Source organism: Protopterus annectens, chromosome 4.part0, assembly GCF_019279795.1.
Source record: "Protopterus annectens isolate FY-2018-M chromosome 4.part0, PAN1.0, whole genome shotgun sequence".
Taxonomy (NCBI): Eukaryota; Metazoa; Chordata; order Ceratodontiformes; family Protopteridae; genus Protopterus; species Protopterus annectens.
In genome coordinates, this window is record NC_056733.1 from 752,065,286 (window position 1) to 752,093,190 (window position 27,905).

General features: G+C 39.7%; 1 protein-coding gene across 3 annotated transcripts in view; it reads left to right on the forward strand.

Annotated features, from left to right (window-relative positions):
* The window catches only part of TANGO2 (transport and golgi organization 2 homolog), a 1,196,336-nt gene extending 1,173,346 nt beyond the window's left edge, over positions 1-22,990 (forward strand). For all 3 annotated transcript variants that reach the window (XM_044068705.1, XM_044068707.1, XM_044068706.1), the window contains 2 exons: positions 18,380-18,484; positions 22,520-22,990. In XM_044068705.1, coding sequence (XP_043924640.1) covers positions 18,380-18,484; positions 22,520-22,697 — 283 coding nt within the window. In that variant the 3' untranslated portion in view covers positions 22,698-22,990. The remainder of the gene's footprint in view (positions 1-18,379; positions 18,485-22,519) is intronic.
* Positions 22,991-27,905: the final 4,915 nt, after the last annotated feature.

Sequence of the window (27,905 nt, forward strand, 5' to 3'; positions counted from 1 at the left end):
TGTACCATTTGTGCTGGTTTCAAAGCCAGAGCCATAGTGACTGGCATAATAAACTAGTTCTGAAGGGCCTTCTCTCTGCTTCAGTGCCTTCATCTTCAGCTTCTACTTCAAGGGCTTAAACCCCCTCAAGAAGGTGTGTCTATGGAACCCAGAGAGCATAGGAAGCTCTGTCCTGCCCAGTCTCCTAAAACTGATCTGTCATCGGAGCTACCAGCAAAAGTTCTGAAGCTCTCAGATCAAACATCTACGGATCTGACTCCTTCAGTTTCTAAGTCTCCTCAACTCCAGAGTCCTTGTTTTTCTCCAGAGCCAGTTTCTCCAAGACTCCGATCTCCCTTTTAACAGAAGACCCCAAGAAAGCTATCTTGTCCTCCATCGACTTCCTCTTTGATCAGTTCCTCCTGAAGTCTTTCCGAAGCAGATGTGGACAGGATGATGAGAAAATCAGAGCACAGATTCATATGGGAGTTTTACTGGCTCTGTCGCCCATCGGATCCATCATTTCTCCTTCTCAATTCTCACATACTGTTTGAGTCCTGTGATCTGAAAGTTCCAAGACTCAAAGCATTTGATCTGAAGATACCTTCTTCAACTCCAACTGTCTCCCTGACCTGTTTGGTACCAACCCCCGTTGAGCTGGACAAATGTCTGAGCCAAAGTGTCAGATCCAGGGGGTGATGACTTTGACTCTGAAGCTTTCGGTGCCATCACTTCCCCTCAGAGGCTCAGCGCTTAACAACTCGGCTCTGACTCCCCCCTCAGAGTAGGGGACCGGCGGGTACCTGGGATTATCTGATCTAAGAGTTCAGCTCCGGTCAAGTTGACTTTGGCTTCTCCCAGTCAGCTCTTACTTTCTCTGATCCTATTCCTGTTCCTTCTTCAGATTCTGTCTCGGAGTCTTTCCATCCTACTCCACAGGGACAGCCACTCCCCACCTCTTACGATACTTCTCCAGAGAGCAGCCCACTGAAGAGGTACCCTGGAAGAGGATGTGCAAAAGAAGGCACTTAGATACCCCTTAGGAATCTTTAACTGAAGAAACTGATTTTGATAAGTGGGGAGGGTCCCCAAGATCACCACCAGAAGACGTCTCCTTTATATATAATCTAGAAATCCTACACCAGAAAGTGGTTGGTCCTCTGAAACCCCTTCCCAGGAGAGGTTGGTGTTCCTAGAAGCCTTCAGATGTGGCCCATCTATGTCATGGGTAACCCCCACTGGTGGATCAGCTTATAGATCTTGTCACCTGCCGGGCATGGAAGGAGCTGGATACTATAGAACCTTTTCCCCAGCATCCAGACAAAGTCCTTGGTACACCAAAAGATAGGCATTTTTGGAATAAAAGAATCTCATAGATGTCACGGTTATTGAGGCATTCACCAAAAAGGAGCTGGCTGAACAAAGTTCCCCTGTCCATCCTCCTAATAGAGAATCTAGGGCACTGGACAGATATGGGAAGCACGTCTGTGCTTCAGCGACCTTTGCCTTACAGTTCCTTAACTATTTGGCTCACTTTACTAGATTACAGAGGGAATTGACTAAGGAACTGTCCAAGTCTACCACTGGGTCCATATCAGAGGAGGAAGAGAAGGCTTATTACTTACAACTGGCCACTCTACAATCTATATCAAAGGCATCCATGAAGCTAATCTCTCATGCAGCTGAAGGCTCCTTATGGGCTGTGGGTTCAGGCATAACCATCAGAAGACATGCCTGGATGAGATTGTCTGATTTTGCAGAGCCCTTTTAAGTGTCATTCATCAATGCTTCCTTTCATGGAACAACTCTGTTTGGGCCCACTGTTAGAGACACTTTCCTGCAGTGAGCAAGATGGAAAGACCTTGTCTGCTGTGGAAATCCATTTTTTTGCCTTGCAGAGATCCTTTTCCAGGAATTAACTCGGTGGCAAGATGTGGTTCTGAAAACCTCAAGGACCTTTTCAAGACTCTCATCTCCCAGAGGCAAAGTGGGAAATAACAGAAAACACTGTCCACATGGTAGAGGTGGGCTGCAAAACCAAGGTTTTCGAGATTCTTTGTCAGATAGACACTTTTGGCATTCCTGAAAGGTTAAAAACACAACAAGCAGCCCAAGGTCCCGACTCAATTCTGCTCACTCATTCCAAAAATATGAAAAACTCCTCCGTGAATGAATGGTTTAATAACAGCCAGAAACACAGTACAAATGTCTAAACAGAGTATCAGGGTTAAGTGCTTTCATCTAAGAAATTAGACTTCCTCAGAACCCTTAACAGAATAGGAAATTCAATTATATACCCATTTTTGGCGCCAAAAAGTTTTTAAAAAGTTTTTAAAAAGACACTACACATCAAAACATCAATATAAGTAAAAATATAAATTTACATGTGCACTAACAAATAATTAAAATAAGCATATAATAATATATTAATATATATACTTATGTATATAGAAAAGGTTTTATACTTATAAAATCATTTACCCCTGGATAACAAGTAGCATTAGACCTAAACTGCCAAATTGCCTCTTTTTTGGCTAAATTCACTTTCCAGTTCCCCCCACAAGGGTAAATATCAACCCTATCAATAATTAAAAACTTAAAAAAGTGGGTATTGTCATGTAAAGAAATGTGATGGGCTAAGGCGTTTTTAACATCACCCTTCTTAATTTTGTATAAATGCTCGTAAATACGTTTTCTAAATGTCCTCTCGGTCTTATCGATGTAAAACGCCGGGCATTTAGAACACAATGCTAAATATACCACCCTAGCAGTCTGACAATCACCTCCATAACTCTTAACAAAAGTTTTGTTAAAATTTTCAAGTCTAACCCCCCCTACTTCCAAAAATAGATGAACACTGACCACATCGCCCACATTAATTAGTGATATTAGGACTAAATCTTGGAACCTTTTTTAATTCAAGTAGATTTTTAATATTAGGGCCTGTTCTATAAACAAAAATAGGTTGATTGCCTAAAATATTCATACAGTCGTTGTCTGATTGTAGAATTTTCCAACTTTCAAAAATTATGTTTTTGATGAATTGTACAGAGGGGGAGTATGTCAGGACACAGACTCTGGAGGTTTGTGTAGAAAAGGCTGAACAGTTGTTCCTGATTAAATCCCCTTTTCCTAAAATGGGGAAAAATTTGTTACCCCATTCACGTGTGACATATGAAATAATGTCTCCTAACATATCATTCGGGTAACCCCTATCCAAGAACATTGATCTAATGAGTTCTAATTCTTTGATCATGACAGATTTATTTGAAGACATACGGGCAGCTCTAACACATTGCCCCTTAAAAATATTCCTGAACGTATACCTTGGATGAGCACTTGAAAAATGTAAGTAATTATTTGAAAAAGTATTCTTTCGATGAATTCTAGAATCAAAACCATTAACTGAATGACTGATAAAAGTATCCAAATAGGCGATCCCTGTAGTTGAAAACTGATTTGTAAACCGTAAAAAATCTGTGGTCTGGTTAATGTAATCCATAAATTCAGAAATCTCAGCAACAGACCCTTTCCATAAGACAAACAAATCGTCCAAATATCTACTATAAAAAATGATCTTAGAAAAATATGGGGATGAAAAAAGAAACTGTTTCTCCCACTCATACATGACAAGGTTTGCAAAGATGGGTGCACAGGATGCACCCATCGCTACCCCTTTTATTTGCCTGTGGCATTCCCCTTCAAAACTAATGTAATTATGGTCCAAGACCAAGGACATCATATCAACCAATAAACATATACGGTCCCAGGTAAAATCTGAAATAGATCTTAGACTGTTTTCAAAATAGTTTAATCCTATTTCTTTCGGAATACATGAAAACAAATCTACAACGTCGATGGTCAAAAATATTAATTCCTTATTCCACAATTCAGGTGATAATTTCCCCAAAAATGACCAAGAGTCCTTGACTAGATGGGGAATCCTCTCCTATAGTGGTTTAGTCCATCGGTCAATCACAGTACCTATAGGGAAAGTTTTGGATTTTCCACCTGATACAATAGGTCTGAAGGGCGGGTTCGAAACACTTTTGTGGACCTTAGGGATCCCAAAAATAGTTGCCAAAATAGGGAATTCGACCTTAATGAAATCATGAATGTCCTCAGAAATCCTATTATTAAGTAAATATTCCTCAATTGCAAGGTCAATTTTGCGATACCCTATATTGATTTCATTAAGCGAAACTACTTCATAATTCCCTGAATCCAACACTATTTTAGTCATGGCATTGACATAGTCCACTTTGTTAAATAAGACAACGCCTCCCCCCTTATCAGGTTTCATGACCCTGATGTTGTTATTAGATAGAAAAAAGTCCAAACAGCCACGTTCATCCTTGGTGAGATTATCTATACTATCAAAAAGGGGAACTTGATTGTTGATACTATTAAATCTATAAATATCCTGACATATCATTTGATCACAAAGTGCAACCTTGGGGTGGGAAACAGGTATAAAAGTACTTTTTTTGTGTAGCGACAGTCGATTACTGTTGATGTCCATGTGACTATTTTTATCATTCTTAAAGAACATAGCCAGATTTAGACGCCTACAATATAATTTAACATCTTTAATAACATTAGTTATATTCATCTGATTAGTAGGCACAAATTTAAAGCCTTTTGAAAAAAGTTTGAACATTTCAGGGGTAATATCTACATTAGCATAATTAAAGATGTTAAACCCAGAGTAAGAAAAAACAATCTGTTTTTTACCCTTATAAGAAGAATCTAATAAAGTCCGTACTGAACAAGTGCTAACATCAACATTATGGATGCTTTTTATCACCTCTTGTTGTTCGACAGTAACCGTGTCTTTGGGGCCGGAAAAAAGCGCCCCCCCTGAAAATTAGAATCCTTATCACAAAACCTGTTATTCCCATAATTTTGATTAAAATTAATATTATTAAACGTCCTACCTGTAACCTTCCTATCTTGGGGCCAAATATATACATTATTGTTATTATAACTGTCCAAATCCCTAGAAATTTTTCTACATTTTCTATTATATATATTCTTTACCCTTTGTTCCGCAGAATAAAATTGCTTATTATATAAATCAGACCATTCAAAAAAACTTTTATCATGTGTGACGTCATAATCTAATTGTTCCACTTCATTGATCAATTTAGACAGTTTTTCATCATTGTTTTTCAACAATAAACGCATATATTCAAAACCAAAACCATCAAAAAGATTGTTAAAATGATGCTTCACACTGTCTGAATAGTCAATTCCTAAGGGTAATTTAAAAAACCGAAGCCCCTTTGGAACAATATTTAAACCCAAACATTTTAACAGGTATGCATTGTCCAATTTGATGCATTTTATAGTAAACAACTTTTTACCAATATCAAAATTCTTTTGTTTAATATCCACTGTGTCCCCTTTGTCCAAAACAGTTCTCCTGTCAACATTATCCCCAAAATCAAAGTTATCCTCCAGGAAATTGTCCAAAGTATCCAGCTTTGTGGAAACTCCACCAATACCTTTCCCTGAATGAATAACTGTCTTTTTGTTTTTACAAATATTAGTATTGGTGGCCACTGACGAAGAATTGAGTATTTCTTGCCCCAAAATTTTTTCAGCATTGTTCGCCGTAGTATGTTTAACTGAAGGGCACATACCTGCATAGGTTTTAGTAGCCATAGGTCTCTTAGAACAAGCACCCATTCTCTCGTTCTCGTTGTGTATTTGGTACAAACTGAAATCAAAGGTAAACTCACGCTCCTCGTCCCTGTCCAGTAGGCTTCTACCAGACACCACTTCTTTTAAATCAAGATGTTCAAAACGTTCCTCCGGCGGTGAACGTGTCCCTTTTGTATTAGCCTGTTGACCGTTGAAGTAGTTTCGCTTAATGAAATCAATATAGGGTATCGCAAAATTGACCTTGCAATTGAGGAATATTTACTTAATAATAGGATTTCTGAGGACATTCATGATTTCATTAAGGTCGAATTCCCTATTTTGGCAACTATTTTTGGGATCCCTAAGGTCCACAAAAGTGTTTCGAACCCGCCCTTCAGACCTATTGTATCAGGTGGAAAATCCAAAACTTTCCCTATAGGTACTGTGATTGACCGATGGACTAAACCACTATATGAGAGGATTCCCCATCTAGTCAAGGACTCTTGGTCATTTTTGGGGAAATTATCACCTGAATTGTGGAATAAGGAATTAATATTTTTGACCATCGACGTTGTAGATTTGTTTTCATGTATTCCGAAAGAAATAGGATTAAACTATTTTGAAAACAGTCTAAGATCTATTTCAGATTTTACCTGGGACCGTATATGTTTATTGGTTGATATGATGTCCTTGGTCTTGGACCATAATTACATTAGTTTTGAAGGGGAATTCCACAGGCAAATAAAAGGGGTAGCGATGGGTGCATCCTGTGTACCCATCTTTGCAAACCTTGTCATGTATGAGTGGGAGAAACAGTTTCTTTTTTCATCCCCATATTTTTCTAAGATCATTTTTTATAGTAGATATTTGGACGATTTGTTTGTCTTATGGAAAGGGTCTGTTGCTGAGATTTCTGAATTTATGGATTACATTAACCAGACCACAGATTTTTTACGGTTTACATATCAGTTTTCAACTACAGGGATCGCCTATTTGGATACTTTTATCAGTCATTCAGTTAATGGTTTTGATTCTAGAATTCATTGAAAGAATACTTTTTCAAATAATTACTTACATTTTTCAAGTAATCATCCAAGGTATACCTTCAGGAATATTTTTAAGGGGCAATGTGTTAGAGCTGCCCGTATGTCTTCAAATAAATCTGTCATGATCAAAGAATTAGAACTCATTAGATCTATGTTCTTGGATAGGGGTTACCCGAATGATATGTTAGGAGACATTATTTCATATGTCACACGTGAATGGGGTAACAAATTTTTCCCCGTTTTAGGAAAAGGGGATTTAATCAGGAACAACTGTTCAGCCTTTTCTATACAAACCTCCAGAGTCTGTGTCCTGACATACTCCCCCTCTGTACAATTCATCAAAAACATAATTTTTGAAAGTTGGAAAATTCTACAATCAGACAACGACTGTATGAATATTTTAGGCAATCAACCTATTTTTGTTTATAGAACAGGCCCTAATATTAAAAATATACTTGAATTAAAAAAGGTTCCAAGATTTAGTCCTAATATCACTAAGAAATGTGGGCGATGTGGTCAGTGTTCATCTATTTTTGGAAGTAGGGGGGTTAGACTTGAAAATTTTAACAAAACTTTTGTTAAGAGTTATGGAGGTGATTGTCAGACTGCTAGGGTGGTATATTTAGCATTGTGTTCTAAATGCCCGGCATTTTACATCGGTAAGACCGAGAGGACATTTAGAAAACGTATTTACTAGCATTTATACAAAATTAAGAAGGGTGATGTTAAAAACGCCTTAGCCCATCACATTTCTTTACATGACAATACCCACTTTTTTAAGTTTTTAATTATTGATAGGGTTGATATTTACCCTTGTGGGGGGAACTGGAAAGTGAATTTAGCCAAAAAAGAGGCAATTTGGCAGTTTAGGACTAATGCTACTTGTTATCCAGGGGTAAATGATTTTATAAGTATAAAACCTTTTCTATATACATAAGTATATATATTAATATATTATTATATGCTTATTTTAATTATTTGTTAGTGCACATGTAAATTTATATTTTTACTTATATTGATGTTTTGATGTGTAGTGTCTTTTTAAAAACTTTTTAAAAACTTTTTGGCGCCAAAAATGGGTATATAATTGAATTTCCTATTATGTTAAGGGTTCTGAGGAAGTCTAATTTCTTAGATGAAAGCGCTTAACCCTGATACTCTGTTTAGACATTTGTACTGTGTTTCTGGCTGTTATTAAACCATTCATTCACGGAGGAGTTTTTCGTATTTTTGGAACGAGTGAGCAGAATTGAGTCTGGACCTTGGGCTGCTTGTTGTGTTTTTAGTCGTGGTTTCTTGGTTCATTCCTGAAAGGTTGTCCAACTGTTCTTCTCTTGAGGCAGTCGGGGGTGCTTATCTTTACACCCAGACACCTGGACAGCCATCACAAAGGATTCATGGGTGCAAAAAATCATATCCAGAGGAGATTTCATTCCCTTTTTACAAATTCCCTCACAAAAAAGAAAATGTCTCCCTGATATTCCACCCAGTCAGTGGGAATTAGCAGTCCTAGAGGTTCAAAAACTGCTCGACAAAGAGAGTCTTCCAAGAGGTCCCACCAGACCAAAGAGGATCAAGGAATTTACTCAAGGTTCTTTTTAGTGCCAACGAAAACAGGAGACCTGGGACCTATTTTGGAGATCTCATTATCTAAATCAGTTTGTAAAGAACTCCAGATTCAGGATGGTTATGGTTCAGTCTGTTCTGCTTCTCTTGATGTGCTTCATAGATCTTCAGAACACATACTAACACATAAAAATGAACAGGCACTCTTGAAGGTACTTGAGCTTCCGTCTGGCAGCTAGTCATTAGCAATTCAAAACTCTGCCCTTCAGTCTCACCACAGACACCAGATTGTTCACCAAATGCATGGCACTAGGTAGCAGCTTATTTCAGACTGCACAGATTCAGAGTGTTTCCTTATCTGGATGACTGGCTTCTCACTGCGCCAACCAGATGTCTCCTAGAAAAAGCCAGGAATTTCTTACTCCAATTATAGCAGTTCCTGGGGATCACAGTAAATCTTACCAAATCCCATTTTCAACCACTCCAAGTCTTGGAGTTTATAAGGGCTTGCCTAGACACTGTCAATCGTCTCGCTCTATTACCACAAAGCAGGATTCTTACTTTCAGATTGCATGTCAAACAGATTTTCTCTTACCCCTCCCCTCCACCAAAAATGTTTCTTCAAGCTTTAGGTTTGATGGCTGCAGAAATTGCCTTAATACCTCCTGCTCACCTTCACATGAGAATTCTCCAGTGGACTCTATCAGTACAATGGTCCATTCTTCAACAACCTTTACAACATCCTAAAAAACTATCTTGAGTCTGCAGAAACTCCCTATGGTGGTGGATCCGGTCTGATGAAATTTGCCAGTAACATCCTTTTACCCTTCCTCCCCCAAAGGCCACGTTGACAATGGATGCCTCCCATTTGGATTGGAGTGCATTTCTTTGGATGGACTGTTCAAGGCACGTGGTTCCCAGAAGAGACCAAATTGCATATAAACGTCTTAGAGATGAGAATGATACTCTGAGCATTGTATGCCTTTTAAAACTCTCTTTCTGTTGGGACAGTTGCTATCCAGATAGACAGTATGTCAGTGACACGGTACATCAATAAACAAGGTGAAGAACCAGATCTTACCCCCTTTACCAAGAAGCAGTGAGAGTCTGGCAGTAGATGATCTCCTGCATCTGCTTTCTTGTAGCAATGTACATTCTGGGGAAATCCAGCATTCTAGCTGACAAGCTCAGCAGGACTATCCTGATGCCTCACGAGTGGTCTCTCAGTCAATTAGTGGCAAAAATTATCTTTCACAAATGTGGTCAGTCTTGCTGTGACCTGTTTGCCTCTCCATCAACAACAAGTGCAGCAGGTTTTTCACCTTAATTCTCCCTCAGTGGTAGTCATGGAGGATGCTGTAGTCCACACTTGGCCCTCCAGTCTCCTATATGCTTATCCTCCCTTGTTCCTTCTCAACAAATTTATTCAGAAAGCACTCCAGTTGAAGAGCAAAGCAATCCTCATTGCGCCCTTCTGGCCTCTGCAAGTATGGTTCCCCTTCCTATGGTTTAATCTACTATGTTTCCCTTGGACTCTGGACCCCATTCCAGACCTATTGTCACATCCGTCAGGGATGACTCATCCGGACATTACAGGCCTCAGATTGACTGCATGGTTTCTCCAAATCCAGTGATGGCTAGACATTGTAGGCTTTCCTCTCCTGTTCTCCAAATATTATTTTTATCCCTGAAGCCTTGTACGAGAAAAATATATGAGTAAATGGAAGAAATTCTCCTTTTGGGCACAGCAGAGAGACAGGAATCATTTCACTGCTCCAATTACTGCTGTTTTGAATTTTCTTGCTTAAGTTTTCCAGAGTGGTACTAGTTTTTCACCATCAAAGTTCAGCTGGCAGCTATCTCTAACTACCATATAGGAGACGATGCTTCCCCACTGGCTTCATCCAAAGTATGTAAAGCTTTCCTGAAAGGCACATTTTTGCGTAGACCTTCAATAAAGGATCACACACCACCTTGGGATCTTACCTTTGTATTATAGAGCTTGATACAATCTCCCTTTGAGCCCTTAGGTAAGTCAGATCTCAAATTTCTTTCTTGGAAGACAATCTTTCTAGTGGCTATTACATCTGCGAGGCAAGTTTCTGAACTCCAAGCACTTTATTCAAAACCGCCTTATTTAATTTTTCATAAAGTTTATCTTGTGTACTAATCCCTCATTTCTACTCAAAATTGCCTCTAAAACAAACATCAGTCAAGTTATCAATTTGCCAGTGTTCTTTCCAAATTTTGATAAATAAGGAGAGTACATGCTTCACCTTTTAGATGTACATAGGCAACTTAATTTCTATCTTCATAAGACAAGGGCATTTAGAAAAACTGACCAATTATTTATTTCTTTTTCCAGTAATAAATTGGGAAAACCAGTATCCAAAGTTAATCTAGCCAAATGCATAACAGATTGTATTTCCTGTGTTTGCTCTTTAATAGGTTTAACCTTGCCAAAATCTCCAAAAGCGCACTCAGCTAGATCTATGGCTACATCATCTTCCTACTGGGCCAAAGCTTCCGTTTATGATATTTATGCAGCTGCCACTTGGTCTAATGCCCATTCATTTATTGCTCATTACAAGTTGGATATCATCTCTAGAAACAGGCTGATTTTGGTTTTGTGGTTCTCCAGAATATCCTTCCTAGAGGGCCACCCTAGGTTATCATAGCTGGGGACGGTCTCTCATACGGTGAGTAATGAATGAAAATGACATCAGATATTAGTTATTATACTTGCCATAACTATACATGTGTGTTGTCCATTTTCATTCTTCCTCATCTCCCCCCTCCTTCTCCTTATCCATCTCTTTGGGAGTGACTTGAAGAAATTTTTTGTTAGGATCCATAGTTTCTGTTTGAACCCCTATTCTGTAACTGTACTGTTTTCTTCTTTCTTAGTATAATTTTATTTTAAATTGATGTATTGTAACAATGAACTAGATCAGAGGTAATGCACAGGTTAGGGGCATTATGGGTAAAGGGAGGAGCTCGAGAGTTGGATCCAAGAATCTAGAGAAAAGCAGCCAATAATGATCTAAAACTCATCCATTGAGGAACAATGAAAATGGATGACAAAGATGCATATTTATGGTGAGTACATAACTTTTAATTTTTAAAGTAGAAACAGGGCATGCAGTGCTACAGCTACATGCACTTGGGTGCCTTCTTTTCTGCTTCCAAATATGTCTATGGTATTTTGTGTGCTTCTGCCAAGGCTTCATGTGCTAAAGACTACTCACTGTTGGTTCCATACTCCTCTACAGACATAGACCATTACATAAAATGTCTGATCATCTGTTTGTCAGATAACTCCCCAAGTGGGAAACAGATTCTTGAACCTTGGTCAGCATTTTTTATTAATGGAAATCTTCAGTTTCAGGCACCTGTGGAGGGTTTTATGTCCAAAAGTTAATATTTCATTTATGCCCAGCTTATCACTTTTCTAGCCTGTCACTTTTATCTTCATTTCCTGTGGCAGCCCTTCCTTGGGGAGTTTTTCATATTATTGGTCTAGCATTTTTCTGCTAGACTTCTTCAGCACTTTTTGATGGCACAAGAGTTATCTTCCACCTACTCTCCTTACTGTATGTGCTGAGTTATAAGATTAGTTCTAAAACACTTGCCCTCTGCCTGTAAAAAAGAGCAGCCTTTTATTTTACAGATATTTTGCATGCTTAAGTTTGTAACTGAATCTGGCCAACAGCCTGGTGGCATTGAGGGATAAAGTACAAACTGTGACTGGGCATCCAAAATGGGCATGCCTATCTGGGAGGGAATGTACCTGCTTAGCTCAGGCAGAAGCTGGAGCTCAGAGAGATAACTCAGAACTGGGAAATCAGGAGGATATAGCAGGTGTGGCCACTTCTGTGGCTAAGGGCAGGACATGTGCTTAAGGTATGTTTCCTCATTGCCTCCCCAGCCTGATGCAAAGATCAACACATTTGGGGGAGGGGCAAGTAGAAAAGACAGTCCATAGTACAATGATCCTGCCAACCTTGTATCTCATTTCCATCACCTCTAGCTTCCTCAACTTCCTTGCCTTTACTGCCCAAGTTTCTGTATCACACAGTAGTACTGTAGTACTGGTTGCAGTACCTTGTACACCTTACTTTTCAGCTTCTTTGGCATTCTTCTGTCATACACTGCCCCTACCACTCTGTGCCATTTGGCTGCAGCCCCTCTGATTCTAGCTTTGACCTCTCATTTAGACTTCCTTTCTTCTCAGCCACCCCTGTCAGATACCTGAAGCTGTTAACCTGTTCTTCCATCTTCCCTTCTGTCTCAGTTCTCAGCTTCTTCTGGTTTCCCCATTTGCTGTCATTATTACTGTCTTATCTGTACTTAGTTTCATCCCATGTGAGTTTTGCATTCCATTCCCGTATACTTAGCTGAAGTTCTTGCTTAGAGTCTACCTGTAATGTCATATTGTCTATGTACAGCAACTTTGTTGATCTGTTCCCTCTGCCTGTTTGCTAATGTAGTCCATCATCAGTATAAACAGCAGTGAGCTCAGAGCTGAACCCTGTACACCCACTCCCACTGAGAATCCCTATGTGAGACTGAACACAATTCGTAGTTGAGTCACTGAACCCTTGTACGTAGCTTGCACTAATTCTATGGATGTTTCTGGGACTTCAGAACACTGCAGGACTCCCCTAATAAGCTTTATTGGACCTTGTCATATACTTTCTCCAAGTCTAGGAATGCCCAGTTAGCCTATTTCCTTGTCTCTAGCTTTTCTTCTCAACTGTCTGCTTCACTGCAGACATTAGGTTGGGCTGCATCCTGATCTGAATCCGAACTGCTCAACTCCCCTCTTACTTTCTACTACTTTGTGTGTCCATTTATCAGTTACCCTCTCTAGATTTTTCACGCAATGTGACAGGAGTTTAATACCTCTGTACTGCCCACAGTTGTGGATGTCTCCTTTGTTCTTGTACACTGACACAAGTATGCTTATTCTGCAATCATCTGGGATATGCCTTTCTCTCACACTGGTATGAGTACCCTCAGGAGCCATTTCTCCCCTGTCTCATCCAGCATCTTTGTCATATCTGCTATAACCTTGTGAAGATAGGTAAAGGCTGACAGCCTAGCCAGGTAGAATTTTGTAGATAATTCTGTCATTTGTAAATATTAATCTAAGCCACTGGCTTGTTCTCCTAAATGGTAAAAAATGCTGTAAGAAAGCTAAGTCAAGCATTTTATGACTGTCTTTGACGTCAAAACTCAGAGCCAATATGTCTGGATGAAGAAATTCTGCCTATTATGTTGAGGCCAGAGTTAATGGCTAGAATTTGCATGTATAATTTCTTTTATTGCTTCGTTCCTGACCAGCTGCAAGATCAAAGGGGCCATTAACCCCTGAGAGTCTGTTAGCCTGGGAACCAGAAAGAAATTATGTAATCTGAAATGAATCAGTGGTACTGTGTTATTAATTTAAGGACAGAAAGAATGAGAGCATTAGAGCATTTGTCTTGAGAACATCCAACATCATCAGCACTCCCTGTATGTATATTTAAGTAGGATCTTAGACTTTAGTGTTTTCTCTTAGATATGGTTAGGAAATGGGAAGACTAGACTAGTTTGTTTTTCTGTGATGTCAGAACATTTCTACTGAATTATTTTAAGTATTTCACTGTAATCTCTGAACTCTTGACTAGCACTGTGTAGTAAGAAGTGATGTCTTGTGTTTTTATTAATTATTATTAAATATTTTTAAACCTTTCAACTGTGGCTATTCTGTGTAGAGATAATTTAAGCTGTAAGAGTGCAATGCATGTATATAATGATACTGTACCAAGTCACTCCAAATAAGTCTTGACTGTTTGGTTGCACTTACCATTTGGATAATAATATTGCACAGTATAATTGGACACCCTTTTAAGGGCCTTTGAGTAGCTGATAAATATTAGCTGGGTGGTGGCAGTGATTTCTACCGTATAGTCTGGGTAAGAGGGGCACAGCTGGAGAACCTGTGCCAGCCTTCTCCAGGAGTGTCTGTGTGGTTGTATATAACTCTTATAGGTTCATAGGGTCATACTAGGCTATCTGCCCTAGGGCATTTATAAGCCTAGCCAGAGTGTGTTTGGCTTTCGCCACCCATTTTAAATGAATTTTGCTATGCCCTTTTTCGAGGTTAGTATACTGTGCCTCTGTCTAACAGTGACACAGAAGTGATACCCGGGGTAAACCTACGATCTCCCATCCACTCATCAAGATTCCTCTTGAAGAGAGTCAGTGAGGGACTCTGCCTAACCTGGACTGGGATTTTATTCCAGAGTGAAGGGAGCCTCTGGGTCATGAATCTGTCCCTCCAGCATGTCCTATTTATTTCAGTGCTGAGGTTCAAGTCTCTCAAGCGCGTAGCTCGATGGGATTTGGATTTTCTGAGGTGCAGCATGTCCATTAATTCCGGGTTGGACATGGCTTTATACGTCAGGCACAGATCGCCTCTGAGTAGGCGGTATGCCACTGAGTAGAGCTGGAGTCTCTTTAACCGGGCAGCATATGGCATCTGTTTGAGCCCTTTGATCCTCTTGGTGAGGTACTTTTGGGGTCTTTCCAGTTGCTGCAGGTGTCTGGTAAGGTACTTCTCAAAAGGGGCATTGTACTCAATTATGGGTCTGATGATGGATGAGTAAAGAGGCACGATGACCTCCCCTGATCTAGATGTGAATCCCTTTATGATTAGGTGGGCTATATAAAATGTTTTTCTAACTACTTTGGCCACGTGGTTGTCAAATGAGAGATTGCTGTCAACTTGGGTCCCCAGGTCCCTAATTACTTCTTCTGTACTTAATGGATTACCACCTATGTGGTAATATGTGGGCACTTTGTTTTTGCCAAAGGGGGGATGACTATACACTTTTTGGCGTTTAGCTTGAGGCCATTGCTCTGGCACCAGTTGTCTGTTTCTATGAGGCCCTTTTGGAGGATGCTTGTGTCGGCTGGAGTGTCGATTATGGCGCCCAGTTTGCAGTCATCTGCAAACTTGGTCAGCCACAGTCCTTCCGTGTTGGCCTGTACCTCCGAGAAATATATACTGAACAAGAGAGGTCCCAGGACTGAGCCTTGTGGGATGCCACTCGTAACTGGTTTGGAGTCTGACATGGCTCCAGCAATTCTAACCATGTGGGTTCTGTCCTTGAGCCAGTTTGCAACCCATCTAGTGACATAGGGGTTTATATTTAAGCTGGTGAGCTTATCTATAATGCCCGAGTGGGGTATTGTATCGAAGGCTTTTGCGTGGTCCAGGTAGGCTGTGTGGACCACCTTCCCCTCGTCAATGGCCTTTGGTGACTGTTTCAAAGAAATCAACCAGGTTTAAGAGGCAGGATCTGCCCTTAACAAAGCCGAACTGGGTAGGATCCAGTGTCTGTAGGTCCCCAATATCTTTATTTATGAGGTCCATGATGATCCTTTCCATAGCTTTGCAGACCAAGCTAGTCAGGCTTATGGGGCGAAAGTTTCCAGGATCCGTTGAGGCACCACCTTTGTGGGGAGGGACCACTGTTGCTGTATGCCACTCTTTGGGTACATATCCTGTAGTAAGGCTGAGACTGAACAGTAGTTTTATGTTTGGGTTTAGCTCTTCTTGGAGTTCATGTAGGACGCAGCCCGGGACACCGTCTGGTCCCATTGATGCTGTGTTTTTTGCTTTGGAGAGGGCAGCTCTTACCTGAGCATCTGAGATGTCAGGGGGGCAGCACTCTGCTGGGATAGATATTTGCCCTTTTGGTGCGGAGGGGGGGAGAAGTTTGCACTGAACCTGTCAGCTAGGATGTTGGCAATGTCTGTGGGTTCGGTGTATTTTTTGTGATTTTGGACTAATTCTGAGCATATCTGGGAATTCCCACCCAGGTTCCTAACATAACTAAAGAAAGCCTTGTGATTATCCATAGTGTCCTGTGCAATTTCTCAAAGTGTGTGTGTGTCAGCTACTTCGGCAGGGACACGAAGCATTGGTTGGACAGAGAGGGTGCTGGAGGTTTTAGCTTGCCCATTAGGCTGAGATCTGGACCCTTTAGCTGTGCCAGTGGGGAGTCTTATTGGAGACCTGGAGGGAAAGGGAGAAACCAGCCCCAGACTGACTGTGATCTCTGTGTGCTCTTAAGGTACATTGTACTTTACTGTGTGTGTATTTATTATCCTTTCCCTATATGGACGCCCCTCACTGGTGTTAGTGGTGAGGATTGAGGCTTCTTGATTGCTGGGCCAGTGCATGGGCATCACAGACCTCATCTGAGCCTGCTGTTCTCCCCGATCTCATTTTCCTTGGTGCTGTTTTTACTACTACTATAGTGGGCTCCTCTTCTCTCATTGTAGGCTGTGTCTCAGGCAGTGCAGCTTCTTTGGGGTTTTCTTCATTCAGTAGCTGATGGAAGTACTTCCTCCATCTACCTTTGATGTCCTGTGGACTGGAACAGGTTGTCGCTGGCATCCCTTGTAAGGGGTATCTGACTATGTTCTTTATTTTCGGTCTTTGCCTTGCAACCTGAATTAGCTTCTTTGTGCCACCTTCTGTGTCATTTTCTAGAAGTTGATAGAGTGCCTCTGATGCCCTGTTCTTTGCGATTGCAACTCCTTTCTTAGCCAACTGGTATTCCTTCCTAGCCTAGTCTGTCTTTTCTATTGCCCACTTTTTCCTGCGCTCCTCCTTTTTCTTTTCTTTTGTTGACTTCCTGGACATCTGCATTCCCTCTCCAGCTTTCCTTATATACCATATTTCCATACCTGGCTCAGTCACATATCTGTTCTGTAGTCCTCACAGATGCTGTTTTGAGGTGCTGCTATTTTTTTGACTCCATCTATTTCCTTCTCTTCTTGGGGTGCAAGAACCCTAAGCAAAAACTTTAACTGTTGTGCTTTCTTTCCAGTCAACTTCCTGGTCTTCAGCATGGTCTCTATTGACCTTAGAGCCTTCTCTGACCACTGCTTAAAGTTGATTGTGGCAACCAGTGTTTTTTGCTGTAGGCTGGCTGCTTCACTGGGGATGACTTTGCAGTCACAGATTCTACCCCAATGCCCTTTCCTTAGTAGGAGGAGGTCTACCTGTGTTGCATGTTGGCCACTCTTGTATGGGACCTTGTGACTGTCTCTCCTTCTGAACCATGTGTTGGCTACTATCACGCCATTTGCCAGACAGAAGTCTAGAATGGTTTCTCCTTTATTCCAGTTGCCTCACCCATGTGGACCCAGTCAGTACTCATAACCTGTTCTATCTGTCCCGCTATGTGCATTCAAGTCACCCATTATCAACACCAATTCATGTTGTCCTGCTTTATCTAGTAGGTCCTGCAACTGCTGTCTGAATGCGCACTCCTTTTCTCACTGTCACAACCCTGCTGTAGGGCATAGGCTGAGATTATGAATAGTGTCTTATCAGGCTGGAATCTGTCTGCCGTGAGTCTGTCACTATTTCTGATTGCATCCTTCACTGCTTTCTGAAACCTCTCTCACCACAATTCCCACACCATTTCTAGCCTGTCCTCCTCCTGAGTAGTATACCTTGGATCCCTGGCCAAGTGGCTTTGCTGCACTCCTCTTTCATCTTGTCTGTTGGATACATAGAATGTCCAGCCTCCTCCATACCATCATTTCATCCACTTCTAAGCTCTGTCATGTCAGTGAAACCTACATTGCGTGAGAAATCCATCAGATGACCAAGCCCTAATCAAACTCACTTCCCAATGTACACTTAGTCATGGTTTTTATCCCTCTATGCAACCAGAGCCAGCCATTACCTTGCCAGTTATTGCATTATCTAATTAAGCCTCACAATTTCTTTCTTTCCTCGTATCTTTAAATTATGATTTCCTCCCTCCTTTGACTTTGTTTTTTTCCTTTCTGAGGGAGGGCTGAAAGAAAGCCAAGGCCAAAGTGCAGCTTTTCATCCATTTTCTGTTTTGTCTTGCATTTAGTATATTTTGTTTTGTTTTAGATAGTACAGCAATGTAGCATCTTTTTTTCTAATGTGTTCTTTTCTGAAATAATTAAATCTCTAAAAGTTCTACAATTTTTATATCTGTATGTACTTAAAATGTAATAACATTTGTATGCTGAAGATGTTTTTTTTTCCAAATTATAAGTATAACCTATCTTTATACATTTTCTTTTCTTGTGTTTGTTAGTCAACTTCCAGACCCTCAGATTGAGGATCAGGGTCAGGATTACATCCGTCCTATCCTTAACAAATATGCAGCCATCTGTGTGAGGAGTCCTGGATATGGAACAAGGTAAAAGTTTCTGTTTAGTTTTCTTTCCTTTTTAATGGCTTTCTCTGTAACTCTGATCTGCTGTTTCTAGATGATCAGTATGGGTGTGAGCGTTAATAGTTTCCTCCCTCATTATAAGACTAAAACGTTTTATTTTCAGTTAGAATTGGCTAGAATTCCAGAGGAGCATGAACCAATATGGGGATTGGGTGGCCTACAGCCATGGGGGGGCTTTTCTCTAAATAAAACATTTAAATGTTTACTTGCCAATCCTTATTTACAGTCCCAATGGAAAAGGAAGCCAATAGGATGACTGAGAAAAATACAGCTATATTAATACACCAACTGTAACAGCAGGTATTTGGATAGGTAATCATTGCTGTAGGAATTGTCATTTGTTTGGAAGTTATAGCTGCAGATGTACGTCAGACTTTAGCCTGCTCTTTTTCAGCAGTCTTATATCTTTCTGGGCATGCAGAATGCTGTCTTGAGATGTGATTGCTAGGGAAATTCCAGCTTTAAACGATGATATACACATGCCCTTATTCTGTTTTGAAATGCCAGTAAGAGGTAAACTAGAGTGATGTAAAAGTGAAGGAGTGATGCAGGAAAAACCATGCAGTTGTAAAAAATAAACAGCCTAAAATGGAGTTATACAAATTGCACATTAGGAAAAAAAGCAAAACAGATCACATTTTTAAGTAACTTAGCTCAGTTATTAACAGAATTATAGAGTAAAACCAGTAAACTGTAAAGTTCACTGTAACTATTAAAATGAAAGACATGGAACAATGTATTAAGTAAGTGAAGAACATAAACAGAAGCAAGCCCATGTAAACTGAAATCATGAGTATATGCAAAGTCTGTCAGAATCATAAGTTATGCTGATCTGGGGAAGGATGCTGGAACCCTGTGCAGTAGTGATCATATATTCAGATATCTGTTGTTACAGTGACTACTTCCATAGATGTAACATGCTCTTTGTAAGGCTCATTACTTCAAGAATTCGAAATTAATTGGGGGGGGGGGGGACGACGACACACCAAGCAATATAAACTCTTCTTCCAGCCAAGTGTAAGTAGTCAGCAGTGTACCATGCATTTGGGCAATATTAAATCCTCACTTTTAGACCAGACATCTATTCTGTGATGTTTTGTTAAAGTATAATTAAAAGTTAAGGTAGCTATTTTAGAAATAGTCTTGGTAGAATCTTTTTTGCCAGAGACTACAGTACTAGTCCCTATTCTGATAGAATGGCCCCTAGCCTCTCCAGTCACATACATGTTATAGTTGTTGGGAAACAGAACTTTATAAAGGGTCTATTTGTAGTGGGCATTATAGTTTTCCTGTCTTAAAAGCTGACCATACTGTCTCAGAGGCTTTGTTCTGTCACTGTGCAAAACAGAATATGAGTAAAGGGGTTTCTCAGTTGTTTTGTTTGGTTTGTATAGAGTTAATAAATGCTTGTCTTCAGAGCGGAGAGTTCGATTCGATGTATAGAGCTGGAGTAAGGAATTTATTGAGGGACATATTTCAGAATTATAGATGATTTTGTGGGCCATTGTTAGTTGTCGGTAAGTTAGTTGTTGGAGTAGTGTGAGACAGTTAAGGGAGGTAAGAGCAGCACAATGGTGCTTGTGGAATGGTAATCCTGTTGCAAATTTGACAACTTTTATAGCAAAATTCCACAACCGATGAGACAATTCTGTTATGTGATAACTCTCATTAGAACACCACATGTAACAGCTTATAGAACAGCCTGGGGATTCCCTGTGGAACTACACAGGAACAATGATTGGATTACACAGGAACAATGCATGGATTGACTTGTGAGATAGAGTAATACAGACAAGGAAATACCTCTTGGATACTCACTATGCCAAGAGGAGGGATGTGGTCCTGCATTTTTTATTGTGTACAAGTTCCATGTGGCATTTCACTGCTTGTATTATTGTATGGTAATGTCTGATGCACAGTATGAATAGACTATGCAGTGCACTGCATAGCTTGCACCTGTTTAAAATCATTGATATAATGTATGCATAAATTCGTTCTGTGACACTCTTGACTAGTGTATTTTTGCAATATGTAGGTCTACATATTGCTAACCATGCTCATCAACTTGGTCATCATTCACCAATGACAAATAATTTTGTGGTCATTTAGGGTATGGTTACCTTGAAGCGCCTCTTAGTGGCATAGATCTCTGCATTATGGGTTAAATGAATCTGGTTCAAGTGGATCAATCCTGTTATGATTCCTAACATTCTGCAGTGCATACGGATATTTTCTGTAGGTAGTACAGCTTGGATCCATGATGTTTCTAAATCGCATACCACCTCTTGTTACTCATTTGCTTATATTATGTTTCCTTTAGAATGTACTACATACTGCACAATATGTGTCTGTGCAGTCCATGTTTTTGAATTGCCAGCAACTTCAGTATGACTGCTGACTGCACAAATTTGATTTGAATAGTCCACAAATAGGTTTTGAATCTTGCTCTTAGAAGCTGATGCAGGAAGACCTGTGCTGCTCACTACTTGAAAAAAGTACCTCTGTATATTGGGAAAACTGTACCCTTCTTAGAAAGGAAACACTGCTTTGATTGTTTACAAAAAATAGTAAAACTGAAGACCTCTGTAGTCTGATTGACCTACAAGCTGAGACAAAGTGAAACTCATCAGTGGCTAAGGGAAAAAGGCATTTATGGTATGAAACACTTTGCAACTATCTACTATGTTTCCTTTTCCCATTTTTGAGTGAAAACAACTTACAAGTATTAGTTTGTTTTAACAAAGATGATCATGTACTCTTCCCAGATTCATGTCAATATGCTTAATGCATTTAATTGTGTCTCTGTAACTGAAATTGGTTACATTGAAAACCACTTTCAGCAAAACAGAGGCAGTGCCCCTATGTTTGTGTTTGTGTGTGTGTGTGGGGGGGGACTCCCTCCTCATAAGTTAAGTCAAGATTTGCTAAAAGTGATTTTCAGCATCATATTCCCATCTTCCTAAGTGGGACTGAGTCTGTGACTTAGGCTATACCTGAAGGCAGGATGCACCTTTTCACCCGTGTGTACATTGCTGTAAACAACCAGTTAAATAGTAAAAGCGTATTCATTATGATGACCATAGAATTTACTTTCCCTGTCCTTCCTCAGTCAGTCTTAACACACACATTGCATCACTAGTGCTTGTCTTGGAGTGCCATAGTTAGCAGCTGTATCCCTTTGCAATAGAGCCAACCCCTGCTGTGACAGTAGTAGCACGTTTACGGAATACCTTCATTTAAAGTCCTTCTCACAAGTGGTTCACTTCAATAAGATGTTACAGCATAAGCTTGAGAATGTGGAGGAAACTGGTCAGAATGGACTACATTTCTCTGTATTGCTAGCTGAGACAGGTGCCAAGAGAAACATGTTTGTGAAATATTGTATATCTAGGTAATGCTTAAACTATGACTATACAGATCATTCAGTGAGAGTGAATACTAGAGTTAGCAATATGTCTTGCGTATAATGTCTAAATTGCCAAATTCAGTACAAAATTAAATGCTTTCCATTTTAGATAAAACAAACTAAAAGCTCTGTAATACAAATAAACACAAATCCGCTACCAGAAAGAGTGTGGAGTCCATTCTTGTATAGTTTATATATTCTGGGCTGCCTTGCCTTCTTCTGGTTGAACTTTCTCACACATACAGCTGAAAGGATCATGGAACAGCTGTACTTCAGGAGATACAGGCGGGTTTTAGTGAGACACATGAAAACAATCAGTAATGAGCTCCTACCGGTGGCATTTCACTTTTAAATGTCTTATGGTACTTTGCTGTGTTGTGATACTCTGTAACCATTTTTGTAACTTTAAGGCATTAGCTCATATGGCAAATAGTGGGTACTGAGTGCCAGGATGATTGATAGGAAGGATGCATCCTTGTATGAAGAACATTGGCAGCAATTTCAGAGCTACCATTAGAGCTTGCAGGAACTTGAACTTTCTTTTTTTTTTGTTGTTTTATGTGCTTTCATGTGTTTTATCTATTTTTCTGTAGGACTAACACAGTCATCCTGATTGATGGAGAAGGCCATGTCACTTTCACTGAACGTACTATGCTCAATGAGGACATCACCCAATGGAAAACAAGTTCCTTTCATTTCAGGCTTCACGAAGATGAACTGTCTTTGGCACATACCTTGAAGGAAGAAGAGAAAAAGAAAGCCATGATGTAGAGATGAACTACCGCACCCCTACCCCAAACATTAAAGGTGGAAAAGGAAGTCTGTGCAGTAGTTGCACATTCAGTGGTTGACAACACAACCTTTTGTACAGCACGTAGATAGTTCACATGTCTGTTGCACAGCTGTAGAAGCAGCACATGACATGGAATTATTTCTGTTGATAACCTCTCCCTAAAATTCAGAACCTGTAACAGTAAATGAAAGTAAGATGTTTATCAGTTAAGTGAAATAAGTGGTATCTGAGTAAAAAAAAAATTAAGTCCTGCTTTGGTATTTAAGCTCAAGTCGTCTCAGAATACTGTTCCAGTGCATAGGATTAGCTGTGTTGCCATGACTTTAAAAACCTAAATATTGCAAAGGAAATCCTGTTAGTGCAGACTTGGCATCTAAAGAAAATATAAACGAAAAACCGTTCTAAAACTGTAAAGCAAAGTAGAATAATGCCAATAAACAATTAAAACTTTGTAACTAATAAAATTACGAATGGAGAAAAAACACAGCTGAGGCCGAACTGTTGTCTAGCGCTTTCATTCCTTTATTGTTGCTAGGAACTTCATCAGAACTGAAAAAAGTACATAGCCATGCTTTATAAATATGCTGTATACAGGAATACCTAATTTGCATATGATGTGATTAGTGGCCAATGGCCAAAGATTTCTTTTCACAATACAAAGAAGAATTCAAACCAATGATTATGTTCTCATGTTAATACAAGGGCCAAGGAAAATGTTTTCAATTCTTACCAATAGTCATTGTGATGTGTGTGTTATAACAACTTTTGAACTAAACAAGAGTGAGTTGAACAAATACTTAATACCATTGTTTTTTTACGATGTTATTGTGTTTACTTTTAACTGATAGTTATATTTCCAATTAAACTAGAAGCTGGAAAATCATAGGACTGACCCTGTAATAGTAGTGGAACCATTGCTTATGTTCTATCACTGTTCAAGAACTAGTGTAGTCAAAACAAACAGTCAGTACATGTTAATTTGCCCATCTTAAAGCACATTTAATGTTCAGAGAGTCATTAAGTCCTGGATGAGTGTCAGAGTTTAAAAGTAACTGCCACCTCAGTTCTTTTAACTCTAACAGAGTTTCACAGTCTCCAAAAAACTGTCCAACTTGTTCCAGTACTATGAATTTAAACCCGTTGAAGTTTGTGCATAGTGCACTGTGCTTACCTAGTGCATTACTGTCGTCTTTTCGTCTGATGGTTCAAAAGTTGTTATAACACACACATCACAATGACTATTGGTAAGAATTGAAAACATTTTCCTTGGCCCTTGTATTAACATGAGAACATAATCATTGGTTTGAATTCTTCTTTTGTATTGTGAAAAGAAATCTTTGGCCATTGGCCACTAATCACATCATATGCAAATTAGGTATTCCTGTATACAGCATATTTATAGAGCATGGCTATGTACTTTTTTCAGTTCTGATGAAGTTCCTAGCAACAATAAAGGAATGAAAGCGCTAGACAACAGTTCGGCCTCAGCTGTGTTTTTTCTCCATTCGTAATTTTATTAGTTACAAAGTTTTAATTGTTTATCTAAAGAAAATATCCCATATATATATACAAGAGAATGACATTTGTTTTGGGTTTCATTTGAAGTCTTGTACTCTTTTAAGTTAAATTATGTGGAGTACCTATAAAACAGAGCATTAATTAATATGTGTTACTGTATATAGTTATATTTCACTCTTTGCTCCATCTACTTGCTGAACATAAGACTCTGTCTTGATCAGTCAGCCTATTCATTCCCAACCAGGTGAGAGGCATCTGGGAGGGGTTGACATCCAGACAGCCATCAAAGATAGTTTAAGCCTTTTAAGATTTTCTCCCAGTCACTCTGTAGACAAGCAGCACAGCACTTGGGAGAGAAATGCAATGGATTCTCTGTAAAGTATGTTCCTTCACTTTCATAAGGGGCATTGCCTTCTAGCAGTCTTGTCTACTCCCCCAAGAACTGATCTTTCCAATCCCCTTCAGGGAGATAGCAGCTTCTGATTGTGTGGAAATTCCCTTCCCTCCATGGAGATGCAAGTGAGCATCTTCTCTCCTACACTTTCCTGCCTGGCTGCCCCAGTGCCAGGGCTGCTAATTGAATCCTTGTTTGCCTGAGTCATTGTCAGGGTTCCATGTCTCTGTGTCACAGAGCCAGGCCTAGTATGTATTGTTATTGCCATGCATAATACTAATGGTGCATGATTTTCCTGAAAATACATCAAGGGTTAAAGAATCAAAATTTTACTTAGATAACATGTCCAAGGGAATCAAAACATAAGCAATAACTGCCTCAGTTGTGATTAAATTACATTTTCGTGTGCATCATATGTAACTGTCATGTTTGTTCAGTCACTACTACTATATATATTTTAGTATTTTTGCATCTCTTTTTTTGTCCTCAATTACTTTAGCACCTGGAGAGACAACAAAGCTGAAATTAAAAAAAAAATACGTAAGAGCACTATTTTGAGGGGAAAGCCATATAGCAGCCAAGTTTGCAAATAGTAGCTTATATGTGTATGTTTGTGTTTCTGTGTGTACACCTGTGTATATATCTTTACATGTGTTTCTTTTTGTGTGTGCTTTTCTGTTTGCAGCATTAGAGTGATACTGTAGGTCTTAAATTGAAGATATTTGATGGCTCATTCATATCTTCTGAGAACAAGAGGAAAAAACCTCACAGGCACAGAGCACTTTGATATCTTTGGACCTGATGTGCATCTTGGTTTGTTTCCTTGAAAAGACTCGCCGTAAGTGTAAACTGTAGCTCAGTTAGACTGAGTGGCATAGAAGGTGCTGAGAGGTGAACTCATTCTCTTACCAGTAGTGCTTGATTTTATTCTTGAGCCAGTGATAAAAGACTGAAAAATCTGGTTAAAAATGTATAGTTTACCCTGCTTCTGTACATGGAGGGATGGAACTGTGGCTTGGACTCAGGTGACTTGAGTTTGATTAGCAGTTTGGGCATTGGTGGAGCAATGTGGGAGATGGGAATGAATGAGTTACACTGGCTCACCATCTCATGGGAGGGTTGGTTTCTACTGGTAACTTAACACTCCTTAGTAGAGAGTGGAGGGTGTTTTTCAGTTGTGACCAGGCTACCAGTCATTTGGTATGTGGTGGGACTTGAGTGGTCAGGCAGTATGTGTGATGATGCTCATGACATTGTGTCTGCTCTACCCCAACTAGGGAGTTCTCTTTCATTTTTGCATTCCTAGTTAAAAGAAATCTCCATGCCTGGCTGCATATTTCATGCCCACATCCTGACTTTTACCATTCTGTGGGGATGGCAACCTTACTGTAGAAAAGACCTTTGTCTGTTCGCTACTGTGATAGGGGGAACCCACCTGTTCTAAGGAATACAGCATAATTTAAATGCTCACCACTCCTAGGGGAATGGAAACAAATGGGTTGATGAAGACTAGGAAGATGTCAGTTGTAGAAGGATCAGGGTGGGTAAAATGGTCAGTTTAGGAGGGTTACTTGACAGATTGCTTAGAAGTTCTGTGCAGTTTATTTCAGAAAAATACTACATGCTGCAGAATTAATTACCAGGTTTGAAATTAAGCTGATTTGTGGAAGGATTGCTAGGCACCCAAAATATGTCCTTGTCTTTAGGGTGGAATGCAGAATTGTTTGTATTACAACACTGCCATTTAGGTGATGACATGGTGTCATAAAATGGTGGGAGAAAAAAATGAAAGCAGTATATGCTATTCATCTATGGGTAATTCTTGGTCTACCTACAGTTGACAGGATAAACAAAGTCTACTGTTGGTAAACCTTCATTACATCTGCATGAATGGAATGTATTCCTGCTGTACAGTTCCATTATTTTCAAAAGAAATTACTGACCTTTTCAAAGTAATGGCATAGTGTTAAGGAACTTAATGTTCTTCCTGTCTTATCTTGGTAACCAAGGTTTCTGTGGGTGCCTTACCGATGTGCTGAACACGTATATATTTGTGTATTTGAGGATGATTGCACAGTACATTCATTTCAGTGCATTCATTTCAGAGCATTTGTTTTGTTGCCACTTTTTTTAGGGACGTGCAAATGTGCACACATTCAGCTGTTTGTATTTGATACCTGCCTGTCACAGCATTACAGGAGAGAGTCAATTATCCAAACTAATTGGGACCTAGGGTAGTTCCGATAATCAAACTTATAATTGAACTGGATAAAAAACTCCTAAAAATCTTGTTTTTTTTGTCTGCATTCAGGAGTACACTTTTCAGCCATTCAGAGTTTCAGTGGACAATAAAGAATATTTATCACACTAGAGTTGGCTGCACGCTCAAAAAACATGCTCAAGCAAATACGTATAATGTTTACATATTCAGACTATGATGTTTCGTAACTGAAAACTTTAGAAGGCTGGTTCGGATAACTGATGTTTCGGATGATCAACATTTGGATAATCAACTCTCTACTGTAGTTGTTTTTAAGGATTTTTTTTAATTTGACATATTGATTCAAGCATTGTTGTATGTGGAGATGGAGGTGGAGTTTGGTTTTATCTTCTTGAATTACATTTCTCTGCTTAGCAGCATGGAGAAAGTGATGTCTTTGTAGTATTTTTTGTAGGTACAGTCTCAGCAGTTTCTGTTTTCCTTCCCTTGATTATAGAATTAGAGTTTGCTTTTGTAATATTTACAAGTGTGTATTGTTGAATAGCCATTCATTGTTCTTATTTTTGAATATTGGTTAATTTTCATTGTGTTGCACCCGCGGTGGTGGTGCTGCGGTATCGTTGTCGCCTCACAGTAAGACGCTGTCTGGTTCGATTCTCAGCTAGAGCATCTTCTGCGTGGAGACCTGCGTGAATTGGCGTACCTTCGTTGAAGGTTGTGCGTCAGGGCTGGTAACTCGGCACGTAAAAATCAACTACCAATCATTAGCAGACCGGAGTTCCGCTGTGGCGACCCCTAACCGGGAAAAGCCGAAAGACACAAGCAAAGTGCTTTGCATTGCATCTTGTCTGTAAACACTTTCCACGGCAATGGACCACACCATATGGGGAGAAACTAGCTAAATGAGAGGTACCAGTCATTGTCCAGTATGTTCTGCTACCAAAAGTATTCTCTGTCTTCAGTCAATGATGTTCCCATTTTGCTTGGGAATAGAATATGGCAGAAAAAAAGAATTGTGGAAAAAAGGCAAAGACATTATCTTCCCCAGTTCTA